This window comes from Alligator sinensis, unplaced genomic scaffold (genome assembly GCF_000455745.1).
Source record: "Alligator sinensis unplaced genomic scaffold, ASM45574v1 scaffold1505_1, whole genome shotgun sequence".
NCBI lineage: Eukaryota > Metazoa > Chordata > Crocodylia > Alligatoridae > Alligator > Alligator sinensis.
Window position 1 is genome coordinate 248,973 of NW_005843211.1, and position 16,905 is coordinate 265,877.

Below are 16,905 nucleotides of genomic sequence, written 5' to 3' on the forward strand. Positions count from 1 at the left end.
GGTCCGGCGCAGCGCTGACGGGAGCCGCGTCCCGCGGCGGCGGTGTGGCGGCGCGGAGCGATGTAGGTCAGTATTACGTGCGCGGGGGGGCGCGAGCGCAGCACTCGCAAGGAGCCCCCGGGACACTGATTTCATTTCATTTCATTTCACCCCGGATGCAAGATTGATTCGGGGAGGGGAGCCGAGCATTGCCGCCGGCCCCCAGCTGCTCTACTATCTTGCATCTTTCCTTGAATTGCGAAGCCTGCAGGACTCATTTTAAACTAAAATCAAGGCGGGGGGAGGGGCAGTGAGGCTGTTTCCAAGCACCAGGCCCCCACGGCGGGGGTTGTTCCGCGGGCACGTTGTGTTTGTGCCCGGTGCGGTCGGGATCGGGGGAGGCGCGCCGCGCCGCGCTGGAGGGAGCCCCGGGCCGAGGGCGGCGGCCGTGGCGGGGGGGGGGGAGGGGGGGCGGGCGGGCCGGGCTGGGGAGCGGGCGCCGTGCTCCGCGCCGCGGGCTGGGCCCGGCGCAGGGAGAGATGCGCCCCCGGTCACGTAGCGCGTGTGCTCGCTGCTGCTCCACACGGAGGGAAGGAGTGGGAGGCTCCCGCTCTCTGCAAGCCCGGGAGGCAAGGGAGGCTGTTGAGCAATCCAGCCCGCTCCCACATCCCCCCTCCGCCCGCCAGCCACCAGCCTTTGTGCCTTGGCTGGGCAGCTCCCTCGCTCCTCCGCTCCTCTCCCTCCAGCCCGGGGTGTCTCTGAGAGTAGAGCCCCGCTTGTTCCGAAGCATCCAGCACCCGCTCCTTACTTCGCCTGGGGCTTTTCGGGCTGCCTGGGAGTTCCTCCAGACACATGGAGAGGGCTTCTGTGTTTTTCTCCACTGGCACACTAGGTTCTTTGGATAGATGTGATAGCCTTTATTAGACCAGCCAACTAGTTGGAAAAATTGTTCTTTGCAAGCTTTTGGCCACAAACACACCTCTTCAGGCGTAGGGAGAGTCTGCAGTGCCTGAAGAAGGGCGTTTGTGCCCGAAAGCTTGCAAAGAACAATTTTTCCAGCTATTTAGTTGGTCCAATATAAGATATCACATCGACCCAAAGAATTTAAAAGATATCCCATCTTTTATATACCCAGATATAAAAGATATCACATCGACCCAAAGCACCTTGCTTGCCTATGTCCTTAGAGCCACATCTGTAGACCAACACGGCTACAACCAACAGCTCTTTCGCCACTGGGGTTATTTTTGCCAGGTCTCCTCTCTTACTTTCCTAGGCCTAATGGTTGTGAACCTTTCACAGGCACCTTTTCAACCCAGTGGCCACCTGGCCTTGGAGATGAAGAGATGTTAGTGCCAACTGAAGAATTGTTATGATGATGATGATTTTACAGCATCTGGTTTAAAATCCCCATGGCTCAGTAGCTGTTCTAAAGCATGCGGAAGTTAATAGGCACTTTCTGTTGAATTCAGCTGGCTCTGGGTGAAAGCTGAGCTGGCTCTTGTGATGTCAGTCTTTAGTTACCACAGAGTCTTCTCATATAGAAAAAGCTATGGATGTCTCATATGTATCTATGTGTGTATATATATGTATATGTGTATGTATATATATATGTGTGTGTGTGTGTGTGTATGTATATATGTGTACATATACATGTTTTTGTTTTAGATTGCAAGATTTCAAGTGTATTATAACAACCCCCCTCCCACATAACCATCTGGTACCAAACCAAGTTGTCGTGATGCCAGGTCACTTTCAGTCCCCTAAGCAGATTTACCATGGATGCAAAGACAAGTTATCAAAACTGCCTTTTGAGGCAGGCTGGTCCCACCAACACAGCACAGAGAGAGGTCTAGGATTATCTTAACTGGAGTCCTAGCTTTACTACTAAATGACTTCAAATCCTTTAGGTAGAAATAGCCAAAATCAGTTCTCTCATCATCAGAACTTCCAGAGTTGAAAATCGAGGACACTAACCATGGTAGTAGCATGTTGAATATGAGTGCTGCAGGAAATAACTTACCACAAATTTAAAATATTCTGTGTCCCTGATAACACTGTTAACTTTACTGTTGCCTGAGTGCTGAATTTGACTCCCTTAAAAAAGATCATTTGTCCCCTCAGAATTATTGATAAATATATTGTTTTTTGGAAAATATACTATGACTGTTTCTCATCCATTCAGCTTAAATTGTCAAACCAGTTATAGCATTTCAAATTGACTTTACCCCCTAATAAATTCAGTTCAAAGCCTACATTATAAAATGTCCAGGGAATCAGTGTTATTGTTTCTGCTTAGTGACTTCAGTAAGAATTCTGACCTAATAAGGACTGCAGGTTTAGCCGAATACACGCCAACATAGTTGAGGATCATCTAAAATCCTTGCAAATATTGTAGCAAAAGTTGCTATCTTACAGATGCTTTTATTTGACTGTTAACTTGTTAATGTTTTTCAGAATTATCTGTCTTCACATCCATTTTTAGCTTGTTTCTATTTTTAACGTGTCTTATCCTCTAAAGGACTATTAACTAGCTTTCAAAATATCCAGCTTCCTGGATTTGCCCTCAAGAGTTTCAAGTTTCTGGTTAGAATTGATTTTTTTTTCTTTTTTTTTTAAGAAAATGATTTGAAAGGTGTCAAAAAGCTTACCGTCTTCCCACGAGCAATATGAACTTACACGACCTCCTCTGAGCTTATCTTATCTTAAGGAGAAACAGTATTAGCTGTGCTTGGGCAAAAAATTATGGAACACACAGACTTTGCTTTTACAGATGAAAGAATTAATGTATAGTCTACAAAATATATTAATCACTGTTTTGCCTGTTTAAGCCTTTACATAGAAAGAAATACTCCTTTAGCTCATTTTAAATTAATTCTTTTAACAAATGATTATGCAAACTACGTTTATGCAATCAGTTTCTTTTTCCAGGCAGCAATCTCATTGCCATATCTTTGAGAGTTGCAGTTATAACATCACTATGATGCAATAACTTGAACAATGTAATCCTCTGTTTGAGGCTTATTACACACTGTTAAGCAATGTATCTGACTCATCAGCTTAATTGATTTTTCTAGGTGACCTTGCCATGAACATTACAGGCAGTTATGAGATATAAATGTGCCTAGGATATGTAATAGAAAAAAAATGCAAATGTATAGCCAAATCCTGTAGTCCTTTCTCAGACAAATAGCCATTGCTTTTGATGTTAGAATATTTTTCAGGGTTAAAAAGACGATGATTAAAACATTTTAATTGGCATTTAGTTGATTCTCATGATGAGGATGACTGTCAAAAATAAGGATTTGAAAAATAATGACACATTTGGACCTGATTCAAAATGTGATGGAAACAAAGCTATTGAAAACTCCTTTGTTATTTTAAAGGTAGGCCCAAAATGTATTTATTACATTATTCTGTATCCTGTTTTTTCTAATTGGCATTTGAGTTAGTGCTTGTCCAAATTAGCGTAACATTGGACTATACAAAGACTATGTGAATTCTAAGCACAGATATTACATAAGAAGCTTTCTTTCTGATTAGCAGTAAATACCTTTAAAAAAATGCTTTTCTTTTTTCTCTGCAGTAGATTTATAAAGGACCGTGAAAAAACCTGCCTATTATATGATTATGAAGTAAAAATGCTGTTATAATAAAAGTCAAGTTTCTAGAGTTTTTACCAGATATCTCTTCTTGCTAGCACATGCTTAGATTATTTTTGTGCTGTGTATGGGTTAATAATGTTTTGTCAAGAAAGTAAATATTCATCAGACTACAGACTCTTCATTGCTTTAACAAGTCTAGTAAAAGGTGTTCACATTTCAGTGGCAATAAATACATGTCAACATGAGATGAGGTTATTAAAGCTTTCATTGCTTATCATTCTATATTGGAATATGTTTTATTTTTCCCTATATATCACTTTCTCTTTTTGTTGCAGTCATCTTATCTAGCAGGACAAGCATATAGCTTAGGTTGGTTTTTCAGTTCTGGCCACAACTTGGTAAGGGCTGTTACTGAATGAATGATCAGACTTGACCCTTCTGTGTAAGTTGCATCATACCTGTTATATGGTACAGTCCCCAGCCCTGTGACTGGTGTCATGCTAATGGACACATACATTTGCTTGGAATCTCAGTGAGGTCGGTGGGTCTCTGTGAGGGCACCATAGTTTGCACTTGAATCATATTGCAAGATAGTAGCCTCCCTAGATTGCCATTTTTGTCTCATTTGCCATGTGTGTTAAACATTAAGATTATTGTACACACTTGTCCATTAGACTGATATTTCATATTTTGACACTTCATTTCTCAAGTAACTATAATAGGGTCAGATTCTCAGCTGATATAAATTGATTTAACTCTACTACCCTTGAAAGAGGTATACCAGTTCACACCCAATAATGAATCATCTCGTACTTGGGGTTTGTGAGAATACAATTAATAAATCAGAAGAGCTGTTTAAGTATAATGACACATCTTTCCAGGGATCACTTTGTATTTTTGTTTTATGGCCTTTAATTTGGGGAAAGCAATAAAATAGTGTCTAAAATTAGGCAGGCTTTGATTTGCTTCGCAAAATCCTTCAACATGAAACTAGTGGTCCTGTGTAATCTAATCAGTTTACTATCAAACAGCTTGTGACTTACAGAAACTCTTTTATGACACTATTCATAATTTTAAGAACTATTTTTATTTTTTGTAATAACCCCTTTGAATCTTGACAGTTAATATGTTTCTTTACCTGAGTTTCTCTTCTTTTTTCCCTATGTACCACTCATTCTTCAGATGGTTCCCTAGTGCTCTAGATTATTGACACTGATCTTTCTAAAACAAAGCACTGAACCAGTTGTTTCAGAAAAACCAAACAAATTCAATACACAGAGTTACACATACTTGCCAGAAAATGGAGGAAAATGTAGGTCAAATTTGGGCCTATTAACCTTGACTAACCCTTTCAGCAACTGCTATTTCTCATACATTTAGTTCTTGCCAAATGAAAAAAGTTATTTGCATAATTTTGTGAAACTTACCTTTGGGAGGCAAGCCGTAATTCACTGAGTTAGTTTGTAGTTATTAAGATAAGGAGCGAGTGAACTACTTTTTCATAACAATGAATGCCTTTCATAAAAATTATGTAGGCCATCGGCCTCCAGTTATGGCTTGGAGCTGGACAGTATAGAATGCTATAACATTCCAGGGGGCTTGATAAGCTTATATTTGTATATCTGCAGAAAGGGTCCTAATACATTCATAATTATCTTAAGTTCACATTAAGTATACTGGGTACAGTTTTAAAAAACCTTTTACAAAGTAAGACAATAAAGGTTTATCCAAAGTGTTTCATCCTGTAAGAAAATACTGTGTCACGCTGACCTACAATTTAACTGTTACACTGACCCCATAATTTAATTATAGGTTGGTCCTGAATGCACATTAACTTGTGAGAAGGGTGTGTTCTTAGCACAAGTCCAGTAGTTCTATGTTTCTTCTGTGCTTAGCGCAAGGTAGGAGGGATCTGTAAGTAGAATACCTAGGTGCTATGATGATAAAAAAAATAGTGATGGTAATATTGCAGAATTTAATTCTAATTTTAACACCTCTACCCTCTTTAATCTTGGGTAAGCTTTATGTCACAATACAAAAGTCTGTACCTGTATGGCACCAGAAAGGCCAAACAGCAACTGTATCTGAACTGTATGTATGTCTGCTGATTTGTATTAAAGGTGACATCCTGACTTCAGTTAAATCAGTGTTAAAACTCTCATGGACCCTAGTGGAACAGAATTTTATTGTAGGGTCCGAATCTAATGTAGGAGTACTTTCAGTTATTTCAGTAGGGTTCAGGTTAGATCTTAGATATTTAGGTCTTCAGCTGGTAAATTATCAGTGCTGCATTGATTTCAGCAGAGCAGAAATTCATGGTGCTACCTTTGTCTACTGTCCAGCTTTGCAGCAGCCAGGGGCAGAAAGCAGATGCTGGAAGAGGGAGGTGGAGTTCGGAGATGCCAGTGGCAGCAACAGCCTGAGTGTTGCAGGGAGGTGCACCCAGGCAGAAACTCATGGGGCTGCACATTAACCCTGTATAGGTTGGATGCCGCCCACAGACCGTGATTGGGACAGCCACAGTCTGGATTATACAGGAGTAGCTGCAGAATAACTCCCAACTGGTAGAAGGGTGTTCCGTTCCTCAGACTCACCTGCTTACCTTAGCTACATGCTCCCTTTCAAAATCTCAGCCTTAGCTTTTCATTCTGTAAAATCGGGATAACATTTCTCCACCTCATTTGGGTATTGAGCTCGTTTAGTCAGAAAATGTTTCTAAAAGCACTTTGAAGATGAAATATTCTAAGTTCTCTATGTCTAAGTACAGTCAAAAAGCCAAAGGCTGAAATGATTCAGTCTTCTCAGGTTAGTCTAAACTGCCTAGATTGAACCATAGATTGAACCATTAAGCAAGTGAATAGATATTCACTTTTGATTCCAGAAATGCAGACATATGCCTGTAGTGGCCCAAGCCAAAAGCTGGGGGGCACTAGAGCACACCTCCCTAGTTGGCTGCAGCAGACAGTTTGGGTCAAAGCTAGCCCACCCACCCTGTGCAAGGGGGTTTGCAAGGGAAGGGCAAAACATTCTGGGATGCTAGAGGACTCTGAGCTAATTTGAATCTGGAGAGGATCTGGGACACAAGTTCAATAAACTGATTTAACCTAAATCAGTTAAGTCTGATACTACATCCAAGTTTATCTTAAACCAGTTTCAGCCATTTTGAAAGTGGTTTATTGCACTGAACTTCTGTTTTGTTACAAATTTAAACTCATTTTGGATTACCTATTCCAGTTTACCTGTAATTTCTGTCCCTAGCCTGGAAGTTTTAAGAACAGAACGGCTTCTGGATTGGGTCCTATGAGTTCTGCGCCAGATCTTCTAGTATAGGAAAGGACTTTAGAATAACGTAGATGGACTTTTAAGTTATCCTGTGACAGAATACTGCAGATAACATAGCTAATGATAACTACATAAAACAGAAAATTTTGGGTGAGGGGTTGCTGGTTGTTTCATGTTAATTTAAATAAATGCCAAAAAGTCAAAGTGACAAAATGGTTCTTTCTTTAGATATATTAAAAATCAAGATCTTGCAATTGTTTTGCTTCTTAGAGGACCTTAAGAGTTGTAGATTTTTGATTTTAGAAAGTTACTTGATTGTTCAATCACATTGTATCTTCAAACTGTATTTCATTTAGTCCAGTACATCACCACTAGAATGTTATGGGAATAAAATTAAATAATTACCTATGTTAAAACAACATTGTACAAAATATTTTGAAGATTTTTGAGTCTGGATAAAATGTAAATTATTGTAGATAAATATAAAATCATTCTGTGAAAAGGAACGTGGGTTTTAGTTGGTAAAATAATATGGGTCATATTTCAGCTTTGGAGACATCCATGTGCATGTAGATGCCACGTATGTATATTCGAAGTTGGAATTGACCTATTTAATTAAACTAGAAGGGACAAAGAGAGGCAGAATTATAGTGCAGTCCTTCAACACTTATGTTGATTTGAAGTGTATTATACAAATATTTAAGTGCTGCAGGATCATGCTCTTAAAATAGTATCTTGAGACTGCCTGAGATCACATGATCCCAGGTTTCGTGACCCTTTTCTCGCCTGCCAGGGGCAGGGGGTCGGATTAGATGGCCCACTGAGGTCCCTTCCGACCCTGGAATCTATGAATCTATGAGAGTTTAAATATTTTTAAGAACATGGAGAAATTAACATCTCATGAATTTTAATATATAACATTTCTTGTTTCAGTTCTCTAAGTTGTAGAAAACAGCCATATTAACTCTTAAATCTGGAGTTGGATCCTGCTCCTCTTGGAGGCAGTGGCAGAATTGCAGTGGGAACAGGACTGGGGCTATAATTAAGTTAATAGGGTTGAGTGCTATTACACTGTTGAATTGGCATTCAATGACATTAACATAAACCAACCAAAAAACCAGCAGTGACTAATATAAAGCTGTATTAAATGTTGGTTTTAGAATACTTTATGAGGGAGTGATAAAGTAATTGCAAAATTAATCATAAGGGAAAATAACGGAATTTGAAATATAGTCAGCGGAATCATTACAGTTCATTAGTTTATGTGTAAATACTCATGTTTTCCAGTGGAATTATAAAATACAAATGAAATGAAATGAAATGGCTGTTTTTATTGAAGGCATTTTGCCATTATCATCAGATGGAATTTAATTTGTTTACAGACTCTGTATTGGGCTGATCCACAAGGAAAACCGTTAACAGACAAGGGCTTTATATTATGTGTTTGTATAACAGCAGGTTTACATACGGTGTTAAAAGTATTCAGGGAAGACATCAACAAAGCTAAAATATATTCATTTTTTTATTAATCTACAAAAATAATTGTTTAAAACGTATAGCATAAATGGTAAATATGTAAGGTTGATATTATGAAAACTGTGGGCCAAATTTAGATGTGGGTACCTTTTCATATGGGTGCAGGCAGGAGGGACACATAAATGCTGTATGCAAAAGTGCCATTCCTTTGACTAAGTATTTCTGTTAGCCATAGAATCATAGGGAAATAGGGCTGGAAGGGACCTTGCAAGTAATATAGTCTAGCCCCCTGTTCAAGTCAGGATCATCCCTGACTAAACCATCCTGGACATATGTCTGAAAAACACAGAGAAAATTTAGCTGTCAGTAAGAACAGTAGTTGACTTCATTGTTGTGTGACTGTAAGGGTGGACACAGATGTCACCTTTTTGCTGCCATTAAAAAAATGATGGTGATACAAAGGCCAAGCAAACAGATGTCTATACACCTTGTTGTTCCACTTATGCCCAGAATTTGCCAGTGGCAACATAGGTGGTATCAATTTGTGCCACTTATTGTGGCATATGTCTGTTAGGTTTATGGCGGGAACATGTGGTCACCTCAGAGCTGTGCATGCACTAAAGCCACCCTGAGCAGGCACATGGGGCATCAGGAGCCCATCCTGCACAATCTGGCATCTCTAGGTGGCCTGTTGACCACCCTTACAGTCAGAAGGTTCTTTCAGATCTCCAACCTAAAATTCCGTTGCTGCTGCTTGAGTCTATTGCTCCTAGTCTTTCCCATATGGCCACAGAGAATGGCCTGTCTCCATCCTCTCTCTCATCACCCTTCACATATTTGAAGACTTACCAAAACCCTCGCAATCTTCTCTTCTCCAGACTAAATAATCTTAGTTCTTTCAGCCTGTTCTTGCTGTCATGCTTCCCAGGCCTCTAATAATTTTTGTCAGTCTCCACTGGACTCTTTCCAACCTGTCTACATTCTTCCTAAAGGGTGGGGCCAAAACTGGACACAGTAATCCAGGTGAGGCCTCACCAGTGTTAACTAGAGCAGAAGAATCACTTCCTTTGATTTGTAAGTGACACTCCTGTTAATGTAACCCAGTGTGCTGTTGGCATCTTTTGTAACAAGAGTGCTGTAGACTAGCCAATCATTCCTTAGTCGTTACATGCAATTTTCTATTCCAGGTGCAGGACTTTGCACTAGTCCTAGTTAAATTTCATGGGATTCATTGTAGATCCTTTCTCCAGTCTATCTAGGTCAGGGGTTGTCAACCGGGGGTATGCATACCCCCGGGATACTTGAGAAGGCTCTAGGGGATATGCGTGGGTGGGCAGGGATGGAGCACTGCCATGTATCATGCCACACAGGAGCCGCCCGCCTGTCTGGCTGCACACGGCCCCTCCCCACCCTACCAGGGGTACACTGCTCTGTGTCTGGTCACCAGGGGTAAAATGACCAGAAAAGTTTGAAAACCCCTGATCTCGGTCATTCTGGATCCTAGTCCTATTCTCCAGATCATCTGCAGCTCTATCCAACTTGATGTCATCTGCAAATTTGCATAGTGTGCACTCAATCCCATCATCCAAATCATTAATGAAGATATTAATACTGGACTGAGGACAGATCCCTTGGGAACTCTGCTTGATATCTACTCCCAAGTAGACATTGAACCCTGGATAACTACTCATTGGGTACATCTGCACAGTGGACTAATTTGCTGTTGTATGAAGCATCATAGTCTACATATGCAATGCTATTAGATTGCAACAAACTAATTTTTGCCACCGTAAGATTGTACTGTCAAGGACAGTACTATCTTACATAGGTGAAAATAACTGCGCCTAAATGCACATGTAAACACTGACCTGGGCATAAATTGCACCTGGTCCGCCCAGGCAACGGGGCCAGGCCCCTGCCCGCCATCTAGCCACACGGCTCCACTCTTTGGGCACTCTTGTTTCCCAGCCAGCACCTCCAATGACCCCAACCCAGAACCTAGGTCTGACCTCCCAAGCCTGCTGCCAGCCTGAGGCTGCTCTGCCCTGGCTCAAACTGCTGCAGTCTTGGGAGCATATAAAGACGCCGTACTTGGGAGCAGCTGACTGCGGCGCAAACTGTGCCAGAGTTTGAGCCGCATTAATAGCTTGTATAGATGCACCCACTCAGCACAACTCAAACTCAATACTATCCATCCCTCATTCACACTACTCCTGCAAGGGACAATATACACAAGATGGATAGTGGCCAAAAAAGGAGTTTTGTTTGCTAAAACAAGCAGCCCATGCCCTATAATGCCCCAATCTGCAGAAGACTTGTGGCACGTGAATTCTGCTTACTAGCTGAACACTTTCTTTCTAAGCATAGCTTGTTACTTGAATTTGGGTGGATAAAACTACAATTCAACTTGCAATCCATGCATACTCAAAATATCTAGTGACTTATTAAAGCCTGATGAAATTTATTTTGAGTATTCAGTGGTTGCATGCGTTTATAATAATAACAATTATTATTATTCCTAATTATACATATTATGGTGTTGACCAAAAACCTCAGTCAGAATTGGGTTGTCATTGAGCTAGATACAAAGAACACATGTTCTGGACAGAAACCCAATTAATATAAGATAAAATGCATCACTCTTAGAATAGGAAAGAATCGGGAAAGAGAGACAATAGTAGGAGACATAAAATTATGTTGCGTCTTAAGCCATTTTGTAGTTAGTTTGAGTCTTCTAAAAAATAGATTAAAAAAAAAATCTTTGAATAACTAGCTATCAGTGAAAGCTCTCAGCTGGTAAGTATTTATTTTCAGTGTCTAATAACCTTAGACATGAACAAGTATGCTCATAAACATATAGAAAATAAGTGTATATGCATATTTAACCCTCTTTTCTAATAGTAGGCATGTCTACATGAGACAATTCAGTGGGCATGTCTACATGAGATGCTATATCCTCATAGCAACACGATATGGTCGCTTAGCATGGTGAGCACAAACCATACGCTCACTAGTGCTGTGTGAAACTTCAGTCACTGATTTGGTTTGGCGGCGATTTCGCTCGATTTAGCAATCAAATCTTTAAATCTGAATTGAACCAGGAGACCCTTTAATCTCTCCGAGTCAAATTGGAACCCTCCGAATCGATTCATAGAGATTCGGAAAGTTTTGATGATTCAGACTACAGCTTTAAATGTTTTTTCTACATACCACAAGGTACCAGGTGGCTCGTGAATGCTGAGGTGGTGAGGCGGATGGAGGGGTCCCATGGGAGCATGGCGGGATCCACTGCCGGGTCCACTGTGGAGCATGCGAGGGGCCCCTCTCAGTGACTGGTGCCTTTGTGGGGGGGCACCCAGGGTTGCCCTGTGGCCAGTTGCCGAGCTGGGGGGGTGTCCCCCCATTTGCTTGGTGGCGGACCCAGAAGTGGACTGGAAGTACTTCCAGTCCACTTCCGGGTTCACTGCCAAGCACGTGGGGGGCCCCCCACGCTCCTGTGGAATGCTCCATCCACCCCACCATCGCAGCATTCACGAGCTGCACCTGGTACCTCAAGGTATGTAGAAAAAACATTTAAAGCTGTTTCTGTGGCTGATTCTCTGAAACGGCATCGAATCTTCAGGTTCAAATTCGGCCAAATCAAATCAGGACAGTGATCCAAATCCAATTAATTGAAGCACTGCCCCTGATTCGGGCCAAATCCAAATCTGAATCAAATACAGCCCATTTCGCACACCCCTAAAGCTCACTATAGTGCGTTGCTATGGCGACATAACAGTTAAAAATAACTGTGTGCCACCAGCATGGTACAGTAACAATGGGGCTGTAGGGGCACATGTAGATGCGACCAGTATCTAGTATCTGATTCTGATTTCACTTCTCTACTCTATTTTATATTTTATTCCAACTTCTATATCTCTGGGGTCTGATTCAACTCCTGTTAAAGTTACATTGACTCCCTGTGACTTCATTTCAAGTTGATCAGGGTTTTCAAAAACAACATGTTATTTCTAGTAAAGTAGTATCTTTGCTAGTGTTTGATACAAACCATATACAGCTTCAGATTATATGCAAGCTTCCCTTGCTTTATGCTGTACATGCATTCCTGGAAAATGGCGCATAACTCGAATTCCCATAAAGGGAACCCACTTTACAATGTAACAAATAGGGATATGTTCCAAGACCTCGGCTGTACTGACCCCCAGACCCATTTTTACCATTTTTACAAGTACCATTTTGGTACTCACCAACAGCAGAGAGGGGTAGGAAATAAGCTAGTGGGACGCTTAGAAGCTATAATGGGGATGGCAACTACAGAAACACATTGCAGACAACGAGCGCGGAGGACAGATCCACACAGGAGACTATATTTTGGTACACGTCACTCCCACAATGCACCGCACAAGGCAGCTGACTGCTGGCTTCCACCACACTGATCTCATCAGAGTAAATTTACCCTGCATATAACAAATTATTGGTATAAAAAGGGTCATTGCATAAGAGTGAATTCGCACATACAGAACCAGCATAAAGCAAGGGAAACCTGTACTTTAGAAAGTAGATACATTCCTCAATGGAAAAAACAAAGTTATTTAATGACCTGAGTAATTTGAATGATTATAAGTGTACATAGTTTATTAAGACAGTCACTGGGCAGTATCCTTTCAATCAAAGTGATACAGAAACTGAAAATGGAGCCTGCACATTATATTTTTCATTATATAAAATTAGAGGATGAAACTTCTGGAAATGACTTTAATTTCCAGTTGACCTGATTCATCAGTTTTTATAACTCTTAACATAACATTGTACAGTGTATTTAAATATTTTACCTGCACTGCAATATTTCTGCCTCATTTAAAGTAATATGCATTAAAATCCATATGTTCAACCATAATTTTTAGATGTAATATAATGCATTCAGTTAAACCAGTGATAAAGCACAGTATTTTAATGAGCTAACTTGCTATAGTGATACTTCAGTAAAACAAACTATAGTGGATTTTATTTGTAGTAGGGATTTTCTTTCTTGAAAGGCATATTCCAAAGCCCATTTAGCTTAATGGAAAGGCTCCCATTGACTTTATTGTGGGCTTTGGATCAGGCTCTAACCATATAGTTGCTTGTGTGTTAGAATTGCTTTGCTTGTTTACAAGCATGGCAATTTGTGGTGTTTCTTTTGCTGTAAAATGGAAAATATTGTCTATGGCATGGTTATCTTATGACTTCATTTTCCATTAAGGCTGTATTATTGAAGACTAATAGTTATATGCCAGTAATTAACATGGATTTTAGGAAATTCTACTTAGCTGTTCTATTAAGTGTGTTAATTTTTCATGACAGGAGCTGGCATGATTTGATGAAACAGAACCCAGCTTGCAACCCAAGTCTTTATGACCATCATTTAATTGTTATTACATCACTCACTCCTCTTTGCCTTCTGGAAAAGACAAGAGAACTGGCACAATACAATTAATTAATTCTTGTATAACTTTCCCAGCAGATACTGTTAAAATTAGTTTCATTAGTCATTGTAAAAACATGACTGATAAATAGTGACATTAATCTAAAGTCACCACAGTTTGTTTGTTTTTTTAATACAGGCAGGATAAAAAATCATTGCTAAGTGGATAGCCAGTCTTGTAAAAGCAGTTGTCTTGCTAAATTTGTTTTACCAGGAACATGACTAACCATGGAAAATTAAGCATGGGGAAGCTATGTCTAGGATCAAAACCAAATGTTGTTATGAGAACAAAGTATTTTTGTAATTGATATGGACTAAATAAACCAAATGCCAGCTTAAATGCTAAGACAAATTTTAATGATAAAGATGTCTGGAGTTAAAGGTTAAGCTAGTTTTCTTTTGATTGCCCCATTTTATATCTAAATTTCCATTTTAATTTGCTCATTGTTTTGCCACACAAATATACATTCTTTAATGTTATTAAAGCATACTGTAGTATGCTAACAATATTTTTCAAGGAAGAACTTTATTAATAAATATTATTACCCTGATATAATTTAACTAATTAACAGTTTTGTATGTTAGGGATCAGATAGCAGTCATAGGTAACACATTATACTTTTTTTCCTCTGGATTTTAAAGAAGAGCTGAATGACATAGCAAAATTATTTGACTTATGCTTAAACTCAGCTGTATTGATATGATTATTCAAGAAGACAGCTGAAAAGCCAAATTATCTTTTATTAAATATAAGAATAAGAATGTGCTGTGCTAGTATTTTTAGGGCAATAGAAAGCATTTTAACTTCTGTAAATCAATTTGGATTACTCTTAATTTGTAGAGGACCCAAATAAGTAAGACTTCTAAATCACACACTACACAGTTGCTTTCAGAGGTGATCTTTTTATTTGCTGTATATTTTCCGTCACTGGTAATCAGCATGTCTTAACTTCTGGTATAGTGAACTGCTAGCAGCTTAAGGCAATTGGTGATGTCATTGTCAAGTTCTATAACAACACAGCTGCCAGATTAAAAATAAGTATGATTTTAATGATTTTTCCTTCAGATCATACTTTGTTTTGAAAACTGGTACTATTTTCTCTCTCTCGTAGTAAAAAACCCAAAATTGCTACCTGGTAAGATAAAGTAAATGTATCAGTTATCTAAATGTCGAGCTTTCTTTTTATGTTTTACTAGGCGTAATTAATGAACATTTATTCTAAATTATGCATTTGGAAATAGCATTTTAAAGCAGTAAATCAGCAATAACTGAATAATAATTGCTATTTCTTAATTTATTACAGGTTACTTAGAAGTTTCTCATTGTACCTGCCGAGAAGTAAATTGGACCTAGACATACTTCTGCTTGAGAATATGAAACAAAAGGAAGAACACATATGGATTTAAAATTATTGTATTTATCACATTGTTATCATTCGAGAAGCACTGGGGAAAATAGTTTGCTTCGTTATTCATCATAGAGCTACTAAAAATTGTTTCTGATGCAGCTAAGAAAAATGCAGACCATTAAAAAAGAAGCACCTGTTGACACAAGTAGCAACGTGGACAAAATCATGGTACTTAAGTCTACTTTAACAGATGGGTCTGAAGATTTGTCTGCAAATGAAGACATTCTACTTACTGAAGCAAATCATGGAAAGAGCAAATCTTCAGCATGCCGGAGAAAGCGAGAATTCATTCCAGATGAAAAGAAAGATGCTATGTATTGGGAAAAAAGGCGGAAAAATAATGAAGCTGCCAAAAGATCTCGTGAAAAACGACGACTGAATGACCTTGTCTTAGAGAACAAGCTAATTGCATTGGGAGAGGAGAATGCCACTTTAAAAACAGAGCTGCTTTCATTGAAGTTAAAGTTCGGTTTAATTAGCTCTGCAGCCTATGCCCAAGAGATACAGAAGCTCAGTAGTTCAACAGCAGTGTATTTCCAAGACTATCAAACTTCCAAATCAAATATTAACTCATTTGTGGATGAGCATGAACCGTCTATAGTGGGTAGTAGTTGTATTTCTGTCATCAAACACTCTCCACAGAGCTCCTTGTCTGATGTGTCTGAAATATCCTCAGTGGAGCCTACTCCGCCAAATCATATACAGAATAATTGTGGAAGTCCTGAAAATAAATTTCAAATTATAAAGCAGGAGCCTATGGAATTGGAGAGAGAGCCAAGAGCCACAGCCATGTATCCTAACTACATGGGAAATTCCTTTAATTTGTACTCACATTCCCCTCCCCTGTTGCAAGTGAATAGGTCCTCCAGTAATTCTCCAAGAACTTCAGAAGCTGATGATGGTGTTGTTGGGAAGTCATCAGATGGAGAAGATGAGCAGCAGGTTCCCAAAGGTCCAATCCATTCCCCAGTTGAACATAAAAATATTCATGCAACAGTGAAAGTTCCCGAGGTGAACTCTTCTGCGCTGCCTCACAAGCTTCGAATTAAGGCCAAAGCCATGCAAATCAAAGTGGAAGCAATGGATAACGATTATGATGCTACACAGAAACTATCATCACCTATTGACATGTCATCTAAAAGACATTTTGAACTTGAAAAACATAGTGTACAAAATTTGGTACATTCTTCTCACACTCCTTTCTCTGTTCAAGTGACTAATATCCAAGACTGGTCTCACTGGCATCAGAAGGAACTGAATGTAAAAATTCAGAGTGGTTGCAAAACTGGAGTTGTTGAAATAAAAGACAATATCTACAATGTCTCTGAGTCAGAGAACCTGTATTTGAAGCAGGGCATAGCAAACTTATCTGCAGAGGTTGCTTCGCTTAAGAGACTTATAACTACACAACAAATCTCTGCTTCAGACTCTGGTTAAGTTACTACTGAATAAAAGCTTATTGTTTTAAAGGATGTCATTTGCAGTAGATCAATATGTTTTGTATTATGCTGAATTTTCACTGGACTTGTGATGTCATTTCGACATATTTTTCACATAATGACTGATGGATGGTGTCTTTTTGTGCACAAATTATTATGAAGACTACATTGTGTTACAGTCACTATGCCTTGTGTATAGTCAAGTAGCCTGTACAAAGACTGTATATAGTGAACATTATTTTCTTTTTGTT

The 16,905-nt window shown here is 39.5% G+C and overlaps 1 protein-coding gene across 4 annotated transcripts in view; it reads left to right on the forward strand.

Moving 5' to 3' along the window:
- NFIL3 (nuclear factor, interleukin 3 regulated) overlaps positions 1 to 16,899 on the forward strand; it is a 17,652-nt gene extending 753 nt beyond the window's left edge. Inside the window, exons 1-2 of one of the 4 annotated variants that reach the window (XM_006037976.3) lie at positions 1 to 66; positions 15,111 to 16,899. In XM_006037976.3, coding sequence (XP_006038038.1) covers positions 15,309 to 16,652 — 1,344 coding nt within the window. In that variant the 5' untranslated portion in view covers positions 1 to 66; positions 15,111 to 15,308 and the 3' untranslated portion in view covers positions 16,653 to 16,899. Of the gene's footprint in view, positions 67 to 3,182; positions 3,366 to 15,110 lie in introns of those variants that run through there. The other 3 variants (XM_025194454.1, XM_025194453.1, XM_025194455.1) reach the window with 3 other exon arrangements.
- The last annotated feature ends 6 nt before the right edge of the window (positions 16,900 to 16,905 follow it).